The sequence below is a fragment of the Melozone crissalis genome, unplaced genomic scaffold, assembly GCF_028551555.1.
Source record: "Melozone crissalis strain CALT ecotype California unplaced genomic scaffold, PUWL_Pcris_2 ptg000016l_1, whole genome shotgun sequence".
Taxonomy (NCBI): Eukaryota; Metazoa; Chordata; class Aves; order Passeriformes; family Passerellidae; genus Melozone; species Melozone crissalis.
Window position 1 is genome coordinate 8624399 of NW_026535794.1, and position 20665 is coordinate 8645063.

Sequence of the window (20665 nt, forward strand, 5' to 3'; positions counted from 1 at the left end):
CCTGTGCTCAAGACCTCAAAAAAAAGATATTTGGAAGATTGCAGGATCAGTGGGTGGCTGCAAAGGGGCAAGTTTTATTCCTGGAGGCTTTGCACATGCTGACTTGTATCAGCACTGCTGTTTGCCTTAGAGAGGCTGTAGCATCACTAAGTCAGCTGAAGGAAGCAGGTGATTTTTGTCCCACTTAACTCCCTTGCAGCATCAGCCCAGCCAGCCCTGCTCTCCCTTGCAGAAGGTTTAACCCATAACCAAATATTGTGAGATTAGGGCAAATGTGTCACAAGCTCCAGGACATGTCTGGGATGGAGGCAGAAGCTCAGCCCTGCCCCTGTCAGTGTCTGCCAGGGCTCAGCTCAGAGATGTGCCTGTCCTGAAGGCAGATAGAGATTGAGCACTGCTTGTGCTCTTTCATGATGCAAGTAGGTGGCCAAGCCCACTGTCTGACACACGGAGCAGTGGAAAGTGTTCCAAGTTCTCTCCAGAACCATTTTTTCTCAATGTGAGCAACCCCAGCTGTCTCAGACTGTCTCCAGGAGTAGGTGCTGCAGCCCTCAGAGCATCTTCATGGAGTCCTCTGAACCTGCTCAAGCAGCTTCACGTCTTGTTTATACTTAGGGCCCCCGAATAATTTTTATCACTGCTTATATCACCCTAAAAATATATTCCAAATCCTTCTTGGGGGTTCCCCTGAGTGAGGATACCCAAAGTTACTGTGTGCAGATCTAACTGTGACAGCACAGGAGAAATACCTCCAGTTACTACTCAGCTGAATGCACATAATTAACTGTTTGCTGTATCTCTATTTCAAAATATCTTCAACTAGGAATGTGCCTTGCACCCTATAGTGCTGGTGGCTGCCTCCACTTCCCAATCCAGGCTGTGGAAGTGACATTTCTCCTTGTGGACGGGCTAATGGGGAGGACACAAGTCCCTGCAAAGCCCCCCCATGCCTTCAGCACCAATCCCATCAGAAAGGACCCCGAGGACAGCGGCTGGGGACACTCATGCATGTTTTCTCTAAGTGGGGAGGATGGCAAAATTGGCAAGGGGCCAGCGGGAAGTATTTGTAAACACTTTGTAAATGATCCAATTTTCCTGAGCATCTGTTCATGACTCACTTGCCAGCTCATGGACCCAGTGCTGGTTGCTGAAGTGGCAAAGGCTGGAAAAACCCCAGACTCAAAGCCCAGACTCTGCTGTGACTTCCATCCCATCACCGATGCAATTAATTGGCAACAGCTTCGCTCTGACAGCGCAGGCTCCTCGAAATAATCAAACTCATTGTTGGGAAGGTGCCTCACCATTATTGCTTCTCAGAACAATGTGCTCCAGCCCACAGACACCTGCAGCTGGCCTCCCATCAGCATCCTTTGCCATGCTGAGGACAATGCCTGTGATCCTCCTGGAGAGCTGCTCACAGCCTTGGCCATGCTGGATCTAGGGCTGACTATGACTAAAACCTAGTTTGGTCCTAGTTAAGCCAGCAGCAGTGAGAGCAAGTGTTTTCCATAGAGGGTTAAATATTACAGCAAGCTTGACACAGTTTCCTAGGTTTTTGGATAAAGACTGAGCTCAGCATTGGCAGCAGCCTGTCAAGATGAAATGACCTGGTGTAATCTCTGATTTCTGTGTCCTGCTATGCCCTTTCCCACTGAAAGCAATGAACTCTTCAAAAAAAAAGGCAATATTTTGCAAAAGGGTTTCTTCTTAATAAAACACCTGGAAAGAATGCTTTCAGATTTATTGTACAAGCCCGCCCACACACACATCCAGAAAAGCCCAGCCCAAGGACACCAGGCTCCACAGACCTAAATGAGCAGTGATGTCCCAATAGATATTTAGAGCTGTGGTCCCAGCTACATCTTCACTTGTTTTAATTTTTCCCCCTTTAAATTGGGTTGGAATCACAAGAACAAATCTCCATTCCCAGCACAGATTGGGACCCTCTTTGCAGGCAGGATCTGCAGGCAGGATAATTTATCAAGGATTTGGAGCAGACTGAAGAAGCAGAAGGGATGTGCTGGTTCTTCATCCCATGTTAATTCACTCTCCCAAAGACCACAAGGTGTTTCCTGCTTCTTACCTGGGAATTTCACATGGAAAATTCCTCAATACCAAAGGATGCAATGATTCTAGGGATGCTTTTCATCCCCACTCCTTTCTCTCTCCAGTAAATTAGTGCTTGTGTGGGAAATCAGCTCAGACATTGCCCCGGGGTCAGAGCATCTGCCAGCATTTGGCCACTCAAGCTCTGCCATCAGTGCCCATCAAACCCTGCTTTCACACCCTGGCCTGGGGTTTTCAGAGGTGATATATTAATATTTTTATTTTTCCCCAGGTGAAGATGACCCCATTCATGGCTCCTAATGCCTTTGTCCTCTTGCTAATAATTAGAGCAGTGAGAGGCCAGGGAGCACGCCTGGCATGCCTGGGAAAGAGCAACTCTGCTGCCTCAGGGAGGGTTTCTTCAGCCAAAGGAGAAATTGCTAAAATAAGAAAAGGAGAAGGGAAAAAAAGCCAGCAGCACTTAGTTGGGCTGTGTCTGTTCAAGGACAAAATATCCCTCCCTAAAATCCCTGGTACAGGAAGGGAAGGGGACATCTCCATCAGGAGGGGACCACAGAAAAGGGATGGAAGGGAGGAATCACAGCACGTTGGGTGAACAATGCAGGATCTTTGTGGAAACCCAGGGCACTGGGAATATTTCTCTGTCTGCTCTGGGGTGCCCTGACCCCAGGGGAGCACTGACTTTGACCCTCATTCGTGGAGAAAGTTTCCCAGACTTCAAGATAGACCAGAATCCACAAAAGTGTGAAATAGATTATAGAGAGTAGTGTAGGTGCATCACTTGGTGAGAGATTGAGGTTTTGGGATTTTTAGTATGTTGCGGATGGAAGCAAGATGGAGGGCACAGGGTGTTGTCCTGGGTTTCTTCTTCATGCTCCTTCTTCTTCTCCAAGGGTTTGGGTGGCATTTTGTAATTGGGCAGAAAAGTCCACATTGCGGCTCTTTGGGATCAGTTATTGGGTTAAAAGGGAAATAATCCAGGTGTCAGTTCTTAATTGGATAATTTAGTTTTAAAAAACCTTGGAACAATAGATTGTTGGCCATTTTTGTGGTGCTTTTCCAGTGTGCTGAGCCTGGTGTGGACAGCGTGCCAAACTCTAGATAAGATAAGATAACAAAAAACAAGAACCTGGAGACCAAAAAGATCCAGTGTGTCTCCCTTTCCTGACACAAAACTGCTCCAGGAAGGTGTCCCCCAACAGGGGAACCCCCCACCCTGAGGCCCAGAGGCTGAGAAACCAACAGATCTTGTGCTAAAAACTAAAGGTGCTGGAGGCTCAGACTGCACTCTCATACATCACCATCACCAGGAATCTTTACCTGGATTTAACAGGATGATCTATTTGAACCAAGAGGGGAAATTCTGTTCCTTACTGTATCACTCAGAAACCCCCGTGGGTTTCTTGCCATGCAGGCTCACCTGTAAATGAATCCCGGAGTTGAAAACCCAGCCAACCTTCAGACTGGCCTCGTTTCAGTGACTTTTTGGTTTTGGGGGTTACTTTTGGGAGGTATGGGCTCACCTAGGTGGGCTCCTTGCTGTGAGGAGGTTCCATGGGAATTTGTCACAGCAATGCCATGGAGCTCATTGCCACAGAAGAGCAGTAGTGTGTCACCTCACTTGCCAAAATCAACAGATCAAACTTTCTCATCCCCCCAAAAAAACCCATTTCAGGCATCTAACTCATTGCTGGCAGCTGATGGGGTGGATGTAATGGGATAAACTGGCTCAGAGCAGGGATGGGCTTGCAGGACAGAGGATGATCATCTCCTCAGACCTCTGCAGCTGGTGTCATGGCTCACACTCCCACTGCAAAGCTTTTCCTTGAGGCTTTTCTTCACTGAAAAAAAAACCAACCAAAAAAACCAAAAAAAACCAAAAAACCCAAACAAACAAACAAAAAAACCCCAACCAGTCTTGTGGTTAATGTATCTTGGAACCTTTCAGGCTCATCAGTGCAATTTTTTTCTTCTAGTTGTCACTAACCTGCCTATAGTTGGTTGTGTGTTCTTGACTTAAAACCAATGAAGCCTGGAGTGGAAAGCCTGGGTTATTTTTCTTGGGATTCCATAGACCCTACTCAAGTTCCCAGCAGAATATTCTAACACTGGGAATTAACTGGAGTGTCTTTTCTTGTGCCCAAGCAAGTCAAAGTCTGGTTTCAATGTGTAATAAAAGCAGAATGGTACCTATGGGATAAAGGGCAAGACACACCTTGAACTGGCAGGGTGAAATTATCTGTAAGCATGTGGATTGAAAGGAACTGGCTCATACACACCCAATAAATAAAAATAATGGTGTTCTGGTGTTGGGTTATGAAAACAGAGGCAGGAGAAGCCCTTGGCTGGGGAGGTTTTCATACCAAAGAAATTAAAATATCCATTATTTCCAGAATAAAGCTCCTCAGATTATTCTGCTGGTTGCACACAGTATCACCTGCCTTTGCAATGAGGTCTGGTTTTGCTCTGGTGTCTGATGACTCCAACTCACCTGTAAAGGTGCAACCCCCTCACAGTGGGCAGATACACCTTCAGCAGATCCCACTGCTCAGAACCCAAGCTGACCTGAATGTTTCCCTGGGTGGGCATGACAGAGAAAGGCTCAGTTTGGTCTGGCCTCCTCTGGGCAGGAGGATCCAGGAGGCAGGAGAGGTGATCCAGGGCTTTTTAATGCCTTGATAAAATCTCCAAAAGAGATTCAGCAGCAGCACCCGGACAACAGGCTGCAAAAGGCTGCACTTCCTTCCTTCCTTCCTTCCTTCCTTCCTTCCTTCCTTCCTTCCTTCCTTCCTTCCTTCCTTCCTTCCTTCCTTCCTTCCTTCCTTCCTTCCTTCCTTCCTTCCTTCCTTCCTTCCTTCCTCCCTCCCTCCCTCCCTTCCTTCTTTCCCTCCCTCCTGCCTCCATTCCTCCCTTTTTCCCCTCCTTTCATCCTTCCTCCCTCCTCCCATCCTTCCCTCCCATCCTCCCCGGCTTTTTTCAAACAGGATCCCCCATTCAGAGGGGATTTCTCCACGCCAGGCCGATCAGGGGGATTAAAGAGCAATTAAACCTGATAAATTATCTGCCTGAAACATTTTTTCAAAGTGGCCACTGTGCTGGAGCAAAGTCCCTGTCGCTTCATTTCCCCTGTGAAGGGGGATCAGGGCAGATCATGCCCCGCCGCCCCGGTGACCTCCGCCAGTGCCGGGCGGGACCGAGCGAGTGACACCGGCAGGGCTGGGACCTCGGGAAGGGACAGGGATGCCCCCAGGCTCAGGAGAGCAAAGCAGGAGCAGCCTGCTTCCTTTAGGGCTAAGCAAACAGAGCTCGCAGAAATCCTTGTCCGAATTTCCCTCCAATCTGATATTCTGCATCTGCTTTTGTGGAGGCTTCAGCTGCCTCTCGCACTTCGGAGATTTTCCAGCTTCTGCTTGGCTGCAGGAGTCAGGGTAGGGGGCTTTGATGGCAATTTAAGGCATCCTCAGTGTGAAAAATCCCAGACCTATCTTGGTCAGCTTAGTGCCCTCATGTAGACAGCGGGTCTTCTACAGACCTACACCAGCCCTCAGGAGCACTCCAAAATGCACTGTGGTTTCTGACTGGGTGTTTTGAGCTACTGTACAGCCTCAGGCTGGTTTATCTGTCCTTTCCCTCTGTCCCCTCAGCCAAGGGCCCACAAAATTCCTGCTTTTATTTTCAGCCCTGTGCTGCCGCTCAGCTCAGCTGCCACCTGGATCCATCCCCTCCCAGCTGATTGCCTGCTCTCAGCCACAGCAGAACTGTGCCTGCTCCCATCAAGGGTTTATCAGAGAAAGGGGTTCAGCCCCATGGAGCGCTCCAGATTTTGGGTGCTGTAATAAGGAGCAGGATTCAGCCCCTGAGACAAAATCTTTGATTTCTATAGGAAATCATTTCTGATTTCCCAGAGCATATTCCCTAGCATTTCTGGCCCTTGCATTTTTCTGGTTTTCTTTCACACACCTTCACTCCATTCATTAGAATAAGAAAAGATGCCACGAAAAAAAAATCTAATGATGTCCAAGTGTCTTATATTAATGAATGTTAATGTAAATGCAATATAGTGACAACCCAAAAACTCATGAAAACAAAACACAGCTCTGTGTGCGAGCACAATTCTGAGTACAGCCTTGCAAACTGGGGGAAGGAGGGAAAGCAAGGACAAAAATAGTTTCTGATAGACTAAATAATTGAAAATAAGAGTGGGATCAAGGATTGGAGTGCTAGGAATATGCTTGTAAAGGTGCTAATGCAGTGCTATGCAGCTGTATCCAGATTTCATGTCCTTGCTGGAGCCCTCCATGTGGAAGTCCACCCCTTGCCTCTCAAGTCCAGTTATTCAAGTTATTCAGAAAGCACTTTGATCAAAACTGGGATGCTCAACTCTTTAAACAACAAATCACTGCTTTTCTCTGGCCTGTCTGCTCTACCAACACCTTGAAAATCTTGGTCAAGTTACCTATGAGCTTGTACACCCAGAATCAGCACATGGAGAATTCTGCAAAGGACACATCCAGATAAAGAAGATGTTCCTTGATGTTTGAGCTGATGGATACCTCTAAAAATAGCCTGAAATTTTAAAAATATACTTTTATTTCTCCATATGCTCTCCCTTTCTGCTTTTACTTTCCCTACATGGCCTCACATTAATTACCTGGCTGAAACATGATGGCAAAGGGAAAACTCTAAGCTAGGAAAGATCCCCAGAAATGTGACCTGGTTCTGAGGGCACCATCTACCCCCTGAGGGCAGATCAGCACTAGCAGTGACCTGTGGGTCCAGCAGTGTGTGTCAGCCCTGTGAACCATCCCAGTGCCTGGAATAACCTGTGGGTTCTTGTCTGGCACTGGCACAGGCTGCCCAGGGAAGTGCTGGGGACACCATTCCTGCAGGGATTTCAGAGACATGTGGAAGTGGCACTCAGGGACAAGGTTTAGGGTTGGCTTGGCTGGGTCAACAATGGTTCTGAATTCAGATATCTTTTCCAACATGAAGGATTCTGTGGTTCTTTGATTCTGTGGGCTGAGAATGACTTCAGGAATATGTCCACAGCCAGTGAAAGAGAAAGGTGAAGTCACTCACCCAAAGACATGAGAAATTCTGATCTGAAATGGAGATTTCATCCTGGAACTGTTCATCTCCTCCCTTTTCTGGAAGAGATGAAAAATGCAAGACATCCATGTCCTAGGAAAGTTTGGCTGGGAGTGCAGATATTTAGGGGACAAAATCACTTGAAAATAAACCTTTCTGCTTGGGGGCATTTGATACCAGAGGGGCCCAGGGCACACAGCATCCATTTCCACATGAACCCATCCATTTTAGGTCATCCTCCCCATGCTCACCCCCTCCCTACACAGTCCTTCTGCCCAGATTGCCTGTCCCTGCCCCAACACCCACTACCCCAGGTAACATCACAGCATCCTGATGTGTAGCAGCCAGGAAAATCCAGAACTTTAGTTCTCATTTCTATCACCTGCACCCACGCCTCATCTTCATCTTCCTCTGCTGGGAAACATCTCCCCTCCCCATGCCCGTGCTCCCAGGCAGGGGCTTGCAGGATAACACAGCCATCATCACAATGCTCCTACCATTAGGCATAATAATGCTGCTGGGATTATTTCCCTCCTACTATAAGTGATTCATTAAATTGATTTCACAAGGAAAGGCTATTCCTGCTCACAGCACCATCCGGAGCACACGAGGAGTGCACGGCGTTATTTACATTTGTTTGCCCGTACCAAGGCTGACTGTAACTCCATAAATATTTATGGACACAGTGTGTATCTACAATACCCAGTCAATTCTCAGTGAGTGCTGTGTGCTAGGCTTTCTGCTCTATCCCGTGGTTTTATATAAAACCGATGATGCAGAAAGGTAAGGGAAAAGGAAAAAAAACCAAATTCCTGGTCCACATGAGCCGCTGGTGTTTGCCTGAGCGAGGGGAATCCACACCTCTGGGAGAGCTCCCCAGACAGCGCAGTTTGCAGACGCTCCATGGCACACAAGTCCGTAAGTCAGGGGAGCTGTGACCCGGCTCAGACGGGCTCAGGAGCCGGCTCTGCACAAGCCGAGGCAGCGTCAAAGCCTGCGAGCCAAGCAGGGATAGATTTGCTGTCCTCCAGCACTTGTGGCAGGCACGGTGCCAAGCGGCATCTCCAGCGAGCACGGCTGGGCATTCGCTACCCGAGCTGCAGGGGGATATTTACTGAATGACACTAATAAAACCCAAAAAACAAAGCAGGCTAATGTCGGTAATTCCCTCGGACAATTTAAATGCACATATTTTAGGAGAGGAGCAGCCTCCCGCACATCCACTCTCACACGTTCTCTCCAAGTACAGAGAACAATGCGGCCGCTGCACTTTGGAGAAGAAAGTGAGAATAGATTTGGGGACTGGAGGTGCCAGGCAGAAGCCGCCGAGCGAAATGTCACAGAGCCCTGGGGCTGCCGGGGAGAGCAGCAGAGGCGGTGTGTGAGCATCCTCTCGGCAGGGGCACGGAGGGACAAAGCTGTCTGCTCAGGGTCGCGGCAGCAAGTGCCACCTCACCAACACCTCCCTCAAACGCTGCACACAGCGAACATCCGTGCAGCCCGAGCAGAATCGCCCCTGGATCCGCGTCCTGGCTTCAAGAATAAGTGCACAGCTCTTGCAGTGCTGAATCGGGCAGACCTGGTTCCCTCTCCACCCTCATGGCCACAGCTCTCCTTCCAAACGTCCTTCCTGCAGGACACCTCTCCAGGGCTGCAGGGAAATGTCTCGGCGGCTCCCCTGCGCTGGCAGCAGCCCCGGAGCAAGGGAGGTGTCGCCACTGGCACCTCCCTGTGCCATCGTGGGCGTCACAAATTACTGAGGACGTCCTGAGCACTGACAGTCAGCATCCAAATTCCAAACAGTGCCAAGATCAACACTTGCAACACTCTTGGGGTTTTTAGCGGTGGAAATGACATTTTCCCTCCCTAACGAAACCAGGACTGTGTGTCCTTTTCCCTGCTGTCCTGCAGGAACGGCCCCAGCAGGGCAGGGCTGGTTTGAGAGGTGAGGGGAGCGTTCCGTGCCCACCCAGAGGGGCAGGGCAGGCAGAGGGCACGCAGGGAGGATGCGGCCGCCTCTGTCGGCGCTGACCCCCGAGCCCCGGTCCCTGCCCGTGCCTGAGGCCAGGCAGGGTGCCGCCTTTGTGGGGAGGCGAGGGGAAGTGCCCTCGCATCCCTCACGCTGACTCGCCTTCACCAGGGACCTTAATTCAGCAAAAACCGCAGCCGTCACGGATGGATGGGGAAGAGGGGAAGGGAGGGTTGGGGGCGATCGCTCCGGCAGCCCTTTCCCTTTCCATGGCCGTGCCCAGCTCCCTGCAAGCAGACGGCGGCAGCAGCCTCGGGGAGGGGGCACAATCTCCTTCCCTAAGCCCCAGCACCCTCCTGCATCCCACCGCCCTCCTGAGCCTGGAGGGGCCGCTTCCCTCGCTGCGATGTTTCCTCTTGTATGTGACACAGGGAATACGAGGGTTTAGGCGTTGAAGGGAGGGATTTTACCTCTTTGCATCCACTCCTTTTGACAGCTGAGAGGTGCCTGTGCGGCACCAGGGACTGCCTGGAGCCCCGTGGCCTCCTCCAGCCCCGGCCCCCAGCATCGACCCCTTCCCTCGCCCCCTCCGCCTCCCTTGGGCAGCTCTTCTCTCCCCCAGGTTTGGGGAGGCTCCAGCGCCGCTTTCGCTGCGAGGTGGAAAGATAGCTCCTTTAATCTCACCCCTAACCCCATGACCTTCCTCCCTTAAGGAGCTTTTCCCCTTCATGTCACTGCTTTTTAAAGCCTCCTTTACAAATAAAAGCAATTTCCTTTTGGAACTGTAGCTATGACATGGGGAGATGCGCTTTTTTTTTTTTTTTTGGACAATAAAGGGGTAAGAATGGGGGGCCAGCTTCTTTTTGGTGTTTGTATTCGGCAGGGTCTGTTTGTTTTGATACTTTACATAAGACTGTAAACACCAGGCGAGTTAAAAGCTTTAATTAAAAAAAGGTGGTGAGCTGGGGAGGGGAAGAAAAAGGGGGGGAAAAGCCTTTCAATGGACACAGTGACTTAGGGAAGCAGCCCCAGACAGACAAGATAAATAGGATCCGGGAATCCAAGAAAACTAGAGGACAAAAAAATTAAGAATATGACGGCACCAACCCACAAAACGCAGCAGCTCAGCGCTGTGGCACCGCGCACCGATGGGCTGAGAGCCGCCCTCGCCCTTTTTAGCGCCCGTAAAAATCCCTGCTGCAAAGCAAGGGAGGCGGCAGCCTCGTCACCGCCGCCCCACACCCTGGCTTTGAAGTTCCTGGGGGGGTATTTGGCTGTTCTCACGGGCAGGTCCTCGGTGAGCCCCGCGATGCGCCCGAGCAGAGCCGGGCGCTGGGTTCGGGCTGGCCGGGATGGAGCCGCTGCTCCCGTCGGGAAAACCTCTAAAACCTCTCGGGATGCCCGAGACGGGCACGGCCCCCATCCCTGACAGCTGCCCGGCCCTTGGAGGGGCTCTCGGGGTGAGGGGAAATGGGAGGGAGGAAGGAAGATGAGGGGCAGAACCTGCGGCGGGTCCGGGCACAGAACCGGACACTGTGACAGAACCGGGATCTGCAACAGCCACGGGGAACGGGAACGGCAGGAGGGAAAATAGGGAAAAGAGAGAGGGAAGGAAGGAAAAAATAGGAAGAGGAAGGAAGGAAGGAAGGAAGGAAGGAAGGAAGGAAGGAAGGAAGGAAGGAAGGAAGGAAGGAAGGAAGGAAGGAAGGAAGGAAGGAAGGAAGGAAGGAAGGAAGGAAAGAAGCCCATCACAGACCATGCCAGCCCTCCCCACACCTGTTCCCTGGCAGAGAATGGGTGCTGTGGCCGTGCAGCAGAGCCCTTTTCCCCCCGTACCCCTGGCCCAGCCTCCCCCCGTCGAACTCCCTCTTTTCCCCGCTTTTCCAGGCCCGGCGGCCGCGGAGGGACACACGGAGGGTGTCGGGGTCCCACAGCGGGACGGGGAAGCTGCCAAGGACGAGGACGGACGGGGCTCGGGGCTCTTGGTGTCCCCGCGGAACTTTCGCAGGGCAGGGAGAGACCAGAACGAGCACCTCCCGTCCGTTCTGCAGCCAGCCCCAGCCCCAGCCCCAGCCCCGGTCCCGGTCCCGGCGGGCAGCGCTCCTGCCTGGCTGACAGGGACACCCCACTGAGAACTGCACTTTAGTTTGTTGCTTGTTAAAAGAAAAGGCAGGTTTTTATTTGTATTCTGTGTTCTAGGGTTGGAGTGGTTTTTGGGTTTTTTTTCGCTTGGGTTTGGGGGTTCGGTTTTGTTTTCCTGGAAGCCCTGAGGAAATGCAGGGTGTGTGCAGCGTGTCCGGGCCATGGCCCCGTCACTGCGTGCAGCCCCTCGCCCATCCCGGTCCCTCGAGAGGCACCCAGGGCAGGGGACAGCCCGGGGTAAGGGGCACCTTCACCGGGAGGAGCCGAACGCCCCCAGAGCCCGGCCCCAGCGCAGGGGGCTGTGTCTCTGTCGGGGTCCCCCACCTCCTTCCCCCCACGATGGGGCAGACAGGAGCCCCCAGCCCCGGATTGCCGGGGCAGTGAAGGACGGGGAAGGTGCAGGAGCCCGGAGCTGCTGAGGAGGGCAGGGATTCCCCCAGAGCTCTCCCGGAGCCTCGGCCGTGCGGTGCGAGGGCGGCTGCGCTCCCGCTCCGCAACAGCTGGAAAATAGCCTTCGAGAGACCATAAAAGTTGATTATCCGGCGAGGAGCTGGAGTGGAAATTACCTAGTTAATTAGAGCGGTGGCTTTATTCTGCCTGTGAGTAAACGCCGAGGTGTAAATCCAAGGGAATTTAGGGGAATTAGTTGCCTGCGTGGAAAGTGCAGGAGCAGCTCCAGCATCTCGCCCCAGCCCCTGCTAATGCTGGGGTCGGTGTAGAGTTGCTGAACTTTACCGTCACAACAGCTCCTGTTGTGTCTGCACGGATTAACTCCTCCGAGCCACGGGAGAAGCGGGGAAAGGTTCCTCAATCGCGACATCCGCGATTGTGCTCGCTTGTGTCGGCGCCGGTGCATAGCGGGTGCGTGTGAAACGGGCGGACGCGTCGTGTCGCTAAGATTAAATAAAAATGGTTTCAGGGAAATAATTTTGTACTTCTCCGAAGCTTTTCTGCCTCCACAGCCACAGCTGAGCGAGCGAACGGCGATCCCGGCCGCCGCCCCGCGGATCCGCGCCGGGAGAGGCGCCGGGTGCCCGTCGCAGCCGGGGACAGACAGCCCTGCCCGGGACAGAGCCACAGACAGAGCCCGAGCAGCCCCCGCCGGTTCCGGCCGACCCGGTCGGGCTGTACCGGCCGTGTCCCACCCAGCTCCGGGGGCACAAACCGGGGCCGCTTTTCTGGTTCTTTACAAAGGTGCTGTGGGTGTAAGTCAAAGACACAGGCGGAAGGTTTAGCTCCCAGCTTTATTCTTTAGTCTATTTTTATTTTATTTATTTATTTTTAACAAGGGGTCACGAACTATTTCTTCGCACAGGCCAAAAACTTTCCCGCAGAGACAGATAGTTCCATCCCTGGCCATGCTTCGGGCGGGTGGGTTTTAAAGAACCGCTCGGCAAAACAAAGTCCAGGCACTCCGGGGAGGGAACGCGAACCCAGTGACACTGAGCGTCCTGGCGGGGCCTCGCTGGCTCGGGGAGCGGGACCAGAGCTCCGGCACAGAGAGCTGGGGGGTCCAGGCATGCAGCAGCGAACACTGCCCTGGGAAACCGAAAGGACTTTCCCTTTTTCCTTTCTTTTCCCTTTCCCTTTTTCCTTTCCCTTTCCCTTTTTCCTTTCCCTTTTTCATTTGCCTTTTTTTCCCTTTCCCTTTTTCCTTTCCCTTTTCTTTTTCTTTTTCTTTTTCTTTTTCCTTTTCCTTTTTTCTTTTCCCTTTTCCTTTTCCCTTTCCTTTTCCTTTTTTCTTTTCCCTTTTCCTTTTTCTTTTTCCTTTTTCTTTTTCCTTTTCCCTTTCCTTTTCTTTTCCCCTTTCCTTTTCCTTTGCCTTTTGTTTTCCTTTTCTTTTTCTTTTCTCCTTTCCTTTCCTTTCCTTTCCTTTCCTTTCCTTTCCTTTCCTTTCCTTTCCTTTCCTTTCCTTTCCTTTCCTTTCCTTTCCTTTCCTTTCCTTTCCTTTCCTTTCCCTCCCATCTTCTCTTCTCTTCTCTTCTCTTCTCTTCTCTTCTCTTCTCTTCTCTTCTCTTCTCTTCTCTTCTCTTCTCTTCTCTTCTCTTCTCTTCCTTTCGCCGACCACCACATTATTGTGCTCTGGGCTGTCGTTTACCCTTACTTTCCACCTAACTTTAACAGAATTGGAGGCTTTTATCGCTGTTGTCTGACAGTTTTCGATGGGTCCCGGCAAGGCTGTCCTCAGTCCCAGCCTGCGGGCGGAGGGGAGGGGGCTGCTCCCCGTGGGCAGGGGCAGGGCAGGAAGAGGGGCCGGGGAGGGCAGGGGAAGGACGGGGCAGCGACAGGACAGGGCCGGGGGCAGGGCGAGGCTGGGCAGGGCCGGGCCAGGGGCAGGGCGAGCTGGGGCCGGCACTCCCACCCCACCCGCGCACCCTCCCTCCCGTGGGAAGGGGCGGCTGCTCCCCGTCCCTCCTTGCTGCCAGCGGCAGCCGTGACCGAGCGCTCCTTTCCCGAGGCACGGCTCTGACATTCACCCTCACCCGCTCCCTCCCGAGCATCCTCCGTGCCCCGCTCCGCTGCCCTCGCTCGCTCCGTCCGGAGCCCGCCGCGGGCCGGGCCGGGGCGGCAGCCGCGGGCTCTGCCCTCGCCACGAGCGGCTCATGAAATTTTCATGATCTCGCAAGAAAGTGGAAGCCAGGCTTTCCAACCCGTCTCTTTGCCCCCGTTGATGGGAAAGTATTCCCGCTGGAAGGGGATGGATGGGCGATGCCGGTCCCACGGCGGGCTGCGGGGTGGGACCCGGGCGGCCGCAGAGCGCCCTTTATCCTGCCTGGCATGGGGGGAATTGGGAAAATCCGGAGGTTCCGCGGGTTTCATTCTCGTGCTTGTCGGCGGAGCAGCGAGAACCCGGCGGCACTGGGGAAATGCGGCCGTGCTGGCTGAGCTGCTCCGGCCCGCCGGCCCCAGGAAAGCCTGCACAGGGCTAGCCGGGGGTTGCTGCTGGTTTTCCCCTTCCAAAATTGATGCCAGAGCCCAGGGAAGGCCGGGCAGCGCCGGGCACAGCGCCTGCGGCGCGGCCAGCCTGGCAAAGGAGCAGCGACCTCTCCCCTCTCCTCTCTCCTCCGCCAGCAGCTCCAGCGCGCTGCCAAAGCTGCCTCAAAGGCTTCGCTCGGAAGGGAAAGTGCTGCGGGCGTGAGCGGGAGGCACACGGGGGCCGCCGGGGTGGCAGGGATGTGCCCGGGCTGTGCCCACGGGGCAGAGCCGCTGTTTGTGCCAGACCTCCCCCGGCGGCACGGCCAGGGACAGGCTGGGAATGGGGGAATCGCTGCAAACCCGGAGAAATCTGGTGCAAGACTGCGTTTTGCAGGCGGTCATTCCACGCTGGGAGAGCGAGAGGTGCAGCAACTCCCTTGGCCTCCACTATTACTCTGGGCATTTTGGCTTCCCGGCACCTCGGGGGTTGTTGTTTTGTTTTGGTTTGCTTTTTCCCGAGCGTGGGGAAAGGCTGGAAGGAGGGTTTGCTCGGAGGAGCGGCACAAACAGCCCCGGAGCCTGCCCGCAGCCCTCGGCCGCAATCTCCCTCCCTCCATCCCCGTACAGAGCTCCCCGCTTCTCATCCCGTTCCTAAAGTTTTCATTGCCAAGCAAAGAGCACGGTGTGGGGGTTCTGCTGCACCCCCACACTCACCTATTTGAAAGACAGAAAAGATATAAATTTTTAAAAGGGTGGCAGCAGGGAATGAGCCTCGTTGAAACTACGCGGAGAGCGTAAGGAAAAGAAATATTGCTGGCGTGCGGAGAGGTGACATTTGCAGGCACTAGGTCTGCGAGGGGAGGCTGAAGCCAAGAAGGAAACGAAGCCAAACTCCCATTTCCAAGCCACCTCTCCCGGTGACCCGCAGTGGTTCCCGAGGAAAAGCCCCCGCACGCTGCGGTGCCGCTTGCCAGGCGGCTGCAGACCGGCGAGCAATAGTGCTGCTGGGGAATGTTTCTACAGAGATTGAGCTCCCAGATAAAAATAACCTTGGGAAAAAAAATTAAAAAAAAAAAAAACAGACCGTTCAGATTTCTTCGGTTCGGTATCAGATCACTGCTTCACCCCTCGCCGCCCCCCCGCCGCCTCTGCATACCTGAGGTGCTGGATTATTGTCAGAGGACAGGCAGATGCAGTAATTGTTTTGTACAGCTTTGTTTATCTCCTACTTCGGAGTTTACCTCAGGAATTCTCCCCCCTGTCCTGTGTAGGTTGGAAATATCCCCGCGAAGGAGCGGGATAACGAATGGGAAGGTTAACGCCGTACCGGCAGCGAGCGGGCAGGTAACGAGGGGTTCAAGGAGGTTTAAAGTTTTTATCGGTAACTTGGGTCCGCCCGGGAGCGAAATATTTGAAGTGCAGCACCTTGAACACGTTTAATTATGGGGTAGTAGTAAAGCGAGAGCTTCCAAGTAATTAGAAAATACTTCTTGGGAGACAGGCTAATCGCTTTTCATGGGGCTCTTGAAGAAATTAACCTCTGGGTGCTTGTTTGAGCAAAACAACTTCGGATCAGCCACTGCTGGTCTTCTCTGGTGAACCCGACTCGCTGCGAAATACAAAGAAAATAGGGAGATGAATTTAAAATTAAATACAAATGAAAGAATAAAGAAAAAGTAAACGGGAAAGAAAAAATGTTAAGAAAAAGGAAAGCAAAAAGGGAGAGAAAAAGGAAATAAAAAGGAAAAGAAGAAGAGGAAAGGAAAGGCTCGCTGTCCCTTTCCTTCAAGGTGGCGAGTGATGCGTGTCACCGCAGGGAAGCCACCTCCAAATAAAAACGTCACTTAGGGGGAGAGCCTTAGGGCAGTCGGAGTGCGGCGGCCACCGGGGCCGAGCCATCCCCTCCCGACCCCGCTCGGCCCTGGGCGCGGCTCCTGGCTCGGGGTGCGCCCCGTCGGGCGATGGCACCGAGCGGGCCCGGCAGGATCCCGGGTGGGCTGCGGGGGCAGGACCCGTCCCTGCCTGCTCGCTCCCCTCTCTGCTCCCCGAGCCCCGCAACCCGCTCAGCCCCCAGCGCTTCCTCCATCCACTAGCACCTTGCTCCCTAATTTTGTTCCGGGGTTATTTCTCCCTAAACACAAGCAAAGCGGCTGCGGCAGCTTTCCCATCCTAGAGAGGGAAGGGTTTTTGCGGGGTGCAGAGGGTGCCGGGCCGGGGTTTTGGGGGGCAGCACGGCGCCGCGGTGCCGTTCGGGGAGCGGCCAGGGCGGATCAAAAGCTCCTGTCCGGCTGCGGGAAGGACGAGTCAATTACGGCCGAACCGCGCTGCGGGGAGGGGACGCAACCCCCGAGCAGCCCGCGGGCACCGGGCCGGGCCTGTTCCGCCCCCCCCCGGACCCCTTTGTATCGCCGCCGCTCGCTTAATATTATTTATGCGTTTCTGCAAGGAATTGTGGGATGCCGGCCCCCTCCCCGGTAAACAGCGGGACCATCGAGCCCCGGTAACTCCTGGCCGGCCGGGCCGGGGGGCAGCGGCGGGCGGGGGGCAGCCCCGGAGCGGGGCACCCCCGGCTCCCCCCCGCGCATCCCCGCGGCGGCGGCCGCGCCGGGCCCGTCCGGGGGAGGGGCGTGGGCGCTGTCACTTACCGGGGCGCCCCGCACCACGTGTGCGCTCGCCCGGCCTTCCATTGGCCCGAGGCACGTGTCGGAGCGCCCGGGCCGGCGACGTCAGCGGCGGGGGCCCCGTTAAAACCTAAAGGACAACAACCCGAGTGGAAGTGCCCGGGCGCGGCGGTGGCGGCGGCCGCCGGGGCGTAGCGCGGCGCAGGGCGGGCGGCAGGGCAGGGCGGGACGCCCCCCCAGCCGCGGCGGCCCCCGCATGTGCGGGCGCGGGGCGGCGCGGGGCGGCGCGGGGCGAGGCGCTGCCGGCCGGAGCCCCGCGGGGCGCCCCTCACCGCCCTGCCCTCCGCGGGACACCGGCTGCTGAGAGCCCGCCTACACCCCGCCCCGACACCGGCGCTTCGTTTTTTCTCGTGCACCCCCCACCTCCGCTCCACAATTATTATTATTTTTATTATCGCTAATTTTTTTTTCCTCCCGCGGATGAGGCGCGGCGGCGGCGGCGGCCGGGGCAGCAGGCGGCAGCGCGCCGCGGGACCGAGCGGCTGAGCGGCGGCGGCGAGCGGCGGCGGGAGGACCGGAGCCCCTGTGTTTTCATTTTTTGTCAAAGTTGGAAGTGGTGCAGGCTCGGCTGCTGGCTTGCGGGTCTCCCTGCATTTGTCTCTTATTTTTTTTTTTTAATTACTCTTAAATTTAAAATTTTTTTTCCTTTTTTTTTTTTTTCCAAACTCTGGATTTTGAATGCCGGGCGAAGCCAGGAGAAACGAAAGCAAATAGACACCTGTGTGTGCGTGTATATATATATATACATATATATATATAAATATATATATTAAAAAATTAAAATAAAGAACAACCGACTGCAGCAGCGACAACAGACAGCGCTCGGCAGCGCCCGGTCGGCGGCGGGCGGGCAGCGGAGCCGTCGGCGGGGCGAGCATGGAGGAGGGCGGCCGGAGCCCCCGGGAGGAGGCGGCCGAGCCGCAGGAGTCCGGCGGCGACGCGGAGCCTGGCGGCGGCGGGCGGCGGGGGCTGCTGCTCCCCCCCGGTGACCCCCCGCACCCCCACCCGCACCCGCACCGCATCACCAACTTCTTCATCGACAACATCCTGCGGCCCGAGTTCGGGCGGAGGAAGGAGGCGGGCGGCCCCGACGGAGAGCCCCGGCGGCCCGGCGCGGAGAGCCGCCGCAGCCCCGCCGCGGCGCCGGCCCCCGGCGCTCCGCTGCCCGGCGGCGGGGCGGGCTCGCCGGGCCGGGGGGAGGGCGGCCCCGCCGGGCTGGCCCTGCACGGCGCCGCCAAGAAGGGGGGGGACCCCGCGGCGCTGGAGGCGGCCCTGAAGGCGCGGGGGCTGAGCGGCGGCGACCTGTCGGTGAGCTCGGACTCGGATAGCTCGCAGGCCAGCTCCAACGCCGGGAACCAGCCCATGCTGTGGCCCGCCTGGGTGTACTGCACGCGGTACTCGGACCGGCCCTCCTCAGGTAAGCGCTGCCCCGCCGCGGCCCCGCTCCCCGCGGCCGCAGCCCCTGCCCCGGGCTCCCCCGGCCGTGCCGCCCGCCAGGCCGGGAAGCGGCGTGGAAAAGACCCCGCTCTCCTTTCCCTCTCCGTCTTCTTCTGGTTATTTTTTTTCCTGTTTGGGTTTTGCTTTTTGGGGTTTTTTGGCGGGTGGGCGAGTTGCTGAAAATGGTCTGAAAATGCTTGGAGAGGCAGGGTGTGCTGGGGGTGCGCGGAGCCGCAGGGACGAGCAGGGAGCGGGTGTCCCTCCCTCTGTCCCCGCCGCCGCTGAGGCCGCCTGGGCTCGGCGCATTTCCCACCGACTGACGAGTTTTATCAAAGAGGGAGGAAAAAACAAACTGTCTTGGGGCTCCCCGCTCGTCCTCCCGGCGAGCTCTCCTTTTCCCTGCCGGGAAACCCCCCCCTGCGCTGGGTTTTGGGAAGGGGAGGTGGCATTTCCATAGGCCTCGCCTTGTTTTGATTAGTCTTTTTTGGCCAAAAACAATCCGCGCTCGTTTATTTCTCCAAAAGAGGCCTCCGAGCCGCCGCCGTTTCTTTTCTTTCTTTTAATTTCCCCCCCATATGCTGTAGGTCAGCTCTGTGAGGGCCGGAGGACATTTCCAAGAGCCGGGAAAGTTCTTTGGCAGAGTCCGTCCTTTGGCAAGGGCTTAGGCAGAACGTCCTGAAATTATCTTTAAAAAAATAATAAAAAAAATTAAAATAAAAAAAAAATAAAAATAACAAGCAGGGGGTAAAATATCCTTTTGCTACCGCGGGGACAGGAGGGCTGGCTCCGGCAGATCGGTAAAACCCCGGTTAAAAACAAGTAGAAAACACTGGAGGAAGGCATGGGAAACATCAGGCAGGAGATCTGCTCCCGAGGAAAAGAAAAAAAAAATATGGGTTTTTCTCTTACAAAAGCGGCGAGGTAGGATTTTCACCCGGGAGTCGGCTAGCTGAGGAAGGGATCGTAAATCGAGATGAAAATTAGTTCGTAATATCTGAAAACAAACTCTCACTCAGAGGTAATATTCAGAGCTGAATTGGAATTTACTCCATTGTTCTCCAGTGCTCTCCTTTGTTAATATTTAATTAACATACATCCTCACAATGGCTCGGCCCGGGCAGAAAAGGCTCCTTGTGCTGCCGAGAATAATATTCCCGAGAATAATCCCGGCGATTCGGATCGGGCCGTGCAGCGCCATATGGGCACTGCAGCGGAGAGGCGGAATGCTTGTGGCCAAGTCAACTGCGGGAGGATTTCCATTATCATTAAAAAAAAAAAAAAAAAAAAAAAAAAGAAAAAAAAAAGGAAAAAGGAAAAAAAAAAGTTAAAAAGTGTAGAGGTTTTCTTAAAAAAAAAAAAAAAATCTGTTCAGGGTATAAAATTTAGCTCCGTGCTCTGCCCCTGGTGAAAGCTTTTCCTGCTGGGCATTCCCGGGACACAGAGGCTCGGGAGCTGCGTTTCTGGATGGGAGAAAGGGGCCGGGGGAGCGGATTCTGGCTGGGAGAAAGGGGCCGGGGGGCACAGCGAGCGGGGCTTTGGGGGCTGCGGAGCTCTGGGGGCTCTGGGGGCTGCGGCTCCCGTTCCGCCGCCTCCCGAGCATCCCCGGCCGCCGAGGCACAAAGCGGGCTCCGTTCCCCCGGGGCTGGATGTGCTGCCGGGCCGGAGCCGTGCCCGCAGCAGAGCGCGAACGTGTCGGTGCTCTCCTCTCCTCTCCTCTCCTCTCTTCTCCTCTCTGCCGGCCGTAGGTCCCCGCTCCCGCAAACCAAAGAAGAAGAACCCCAACAAGGAGGACAAGCGGCCTCGCACCGCCTTCACGGCCGAGCAGCTGCAGAGACTCAAGGCCGAGTTCCAGACGAACCGGTACCTGACGGAGCAGCGGCGGCAGAGCCTGGCCCAGGAGCTCGGGCTCAACGAGTCCCAGATCAAAATCTGGTTCCAGAACAAACGGGCCAAGATCAAGAAGGCGACGGGCAGTAAGAACTCCCTGGCAGTGCACCTCATGGCCCAGGGGCTCTACAACCACTCCACCACGGCGAAAGACGGCAAGTCGGACAGTGAATAGCCGAGGGAAAGGGGGGGTGGGAGGGAAGCGAGGGAGGGAGGGGGGGAGGCAGGGGTGGGGGGGCCGTTTGCAGTCAAAGTTTATACAATGCAATAATTTAATTAAAAAAAAATAAAAAGAAACGTAAGGGCCAGTGTATAAAGATTATACCAGCATTAATAGTGAAAATATTGTGTATTAGATATAATTCTGCAATATTCTATGTATATATAATTTACAGGTAAGGTGGTGTAAAAATCCAAGATATCTGATTATAAAGTATTTTTTTTGTTGTTGGTTGGTTTTGGTTTCGGGGGTTTGGGC

The 20665-nt window shown here is 54.7% G+C and overlaps 1 protein-coding gene across 1 annotated transcript; it reads left to right on the forward strand.

Moving 5' to 3' along the window:
• Positions 1–17739: 17739 nt before the first annotated feature.
• Positions 17740–20362, forward strand: EN2 (engrailed homeobox 2). Its single transcript, XM_054274265.1, has 2 exons — positions 17740–18280; positions 20046–20362. Exons 1-2 carry the CDS (start codon positions 17740–17742, stop codon positions 20360–20362), a joined length of 858 nt encoding a protein of 285 aa, XP_054130240.1.
• The last annotated feature ends 303 nt before the right edge of the window (positions 20363–20665 follow it).

Bases quoted from the DNA above. Each gene is read 5' to 3' on its own strand.
- EN2 (XM_054274265.1), top strand. From the start codon at position 17,740: ATGGAGGAGGGCGGCCGGAGCCCCCGGGAGGAGGCGGCCGAGCCGCAG. The intron at 18,281-20,045 runs GTAAGCGCTGCC...TGCCGGCCGTAG, and splicing joins CTCGGACCGGCCCTCCTCAG to GTCCCCGCTCCCGCAAACCA.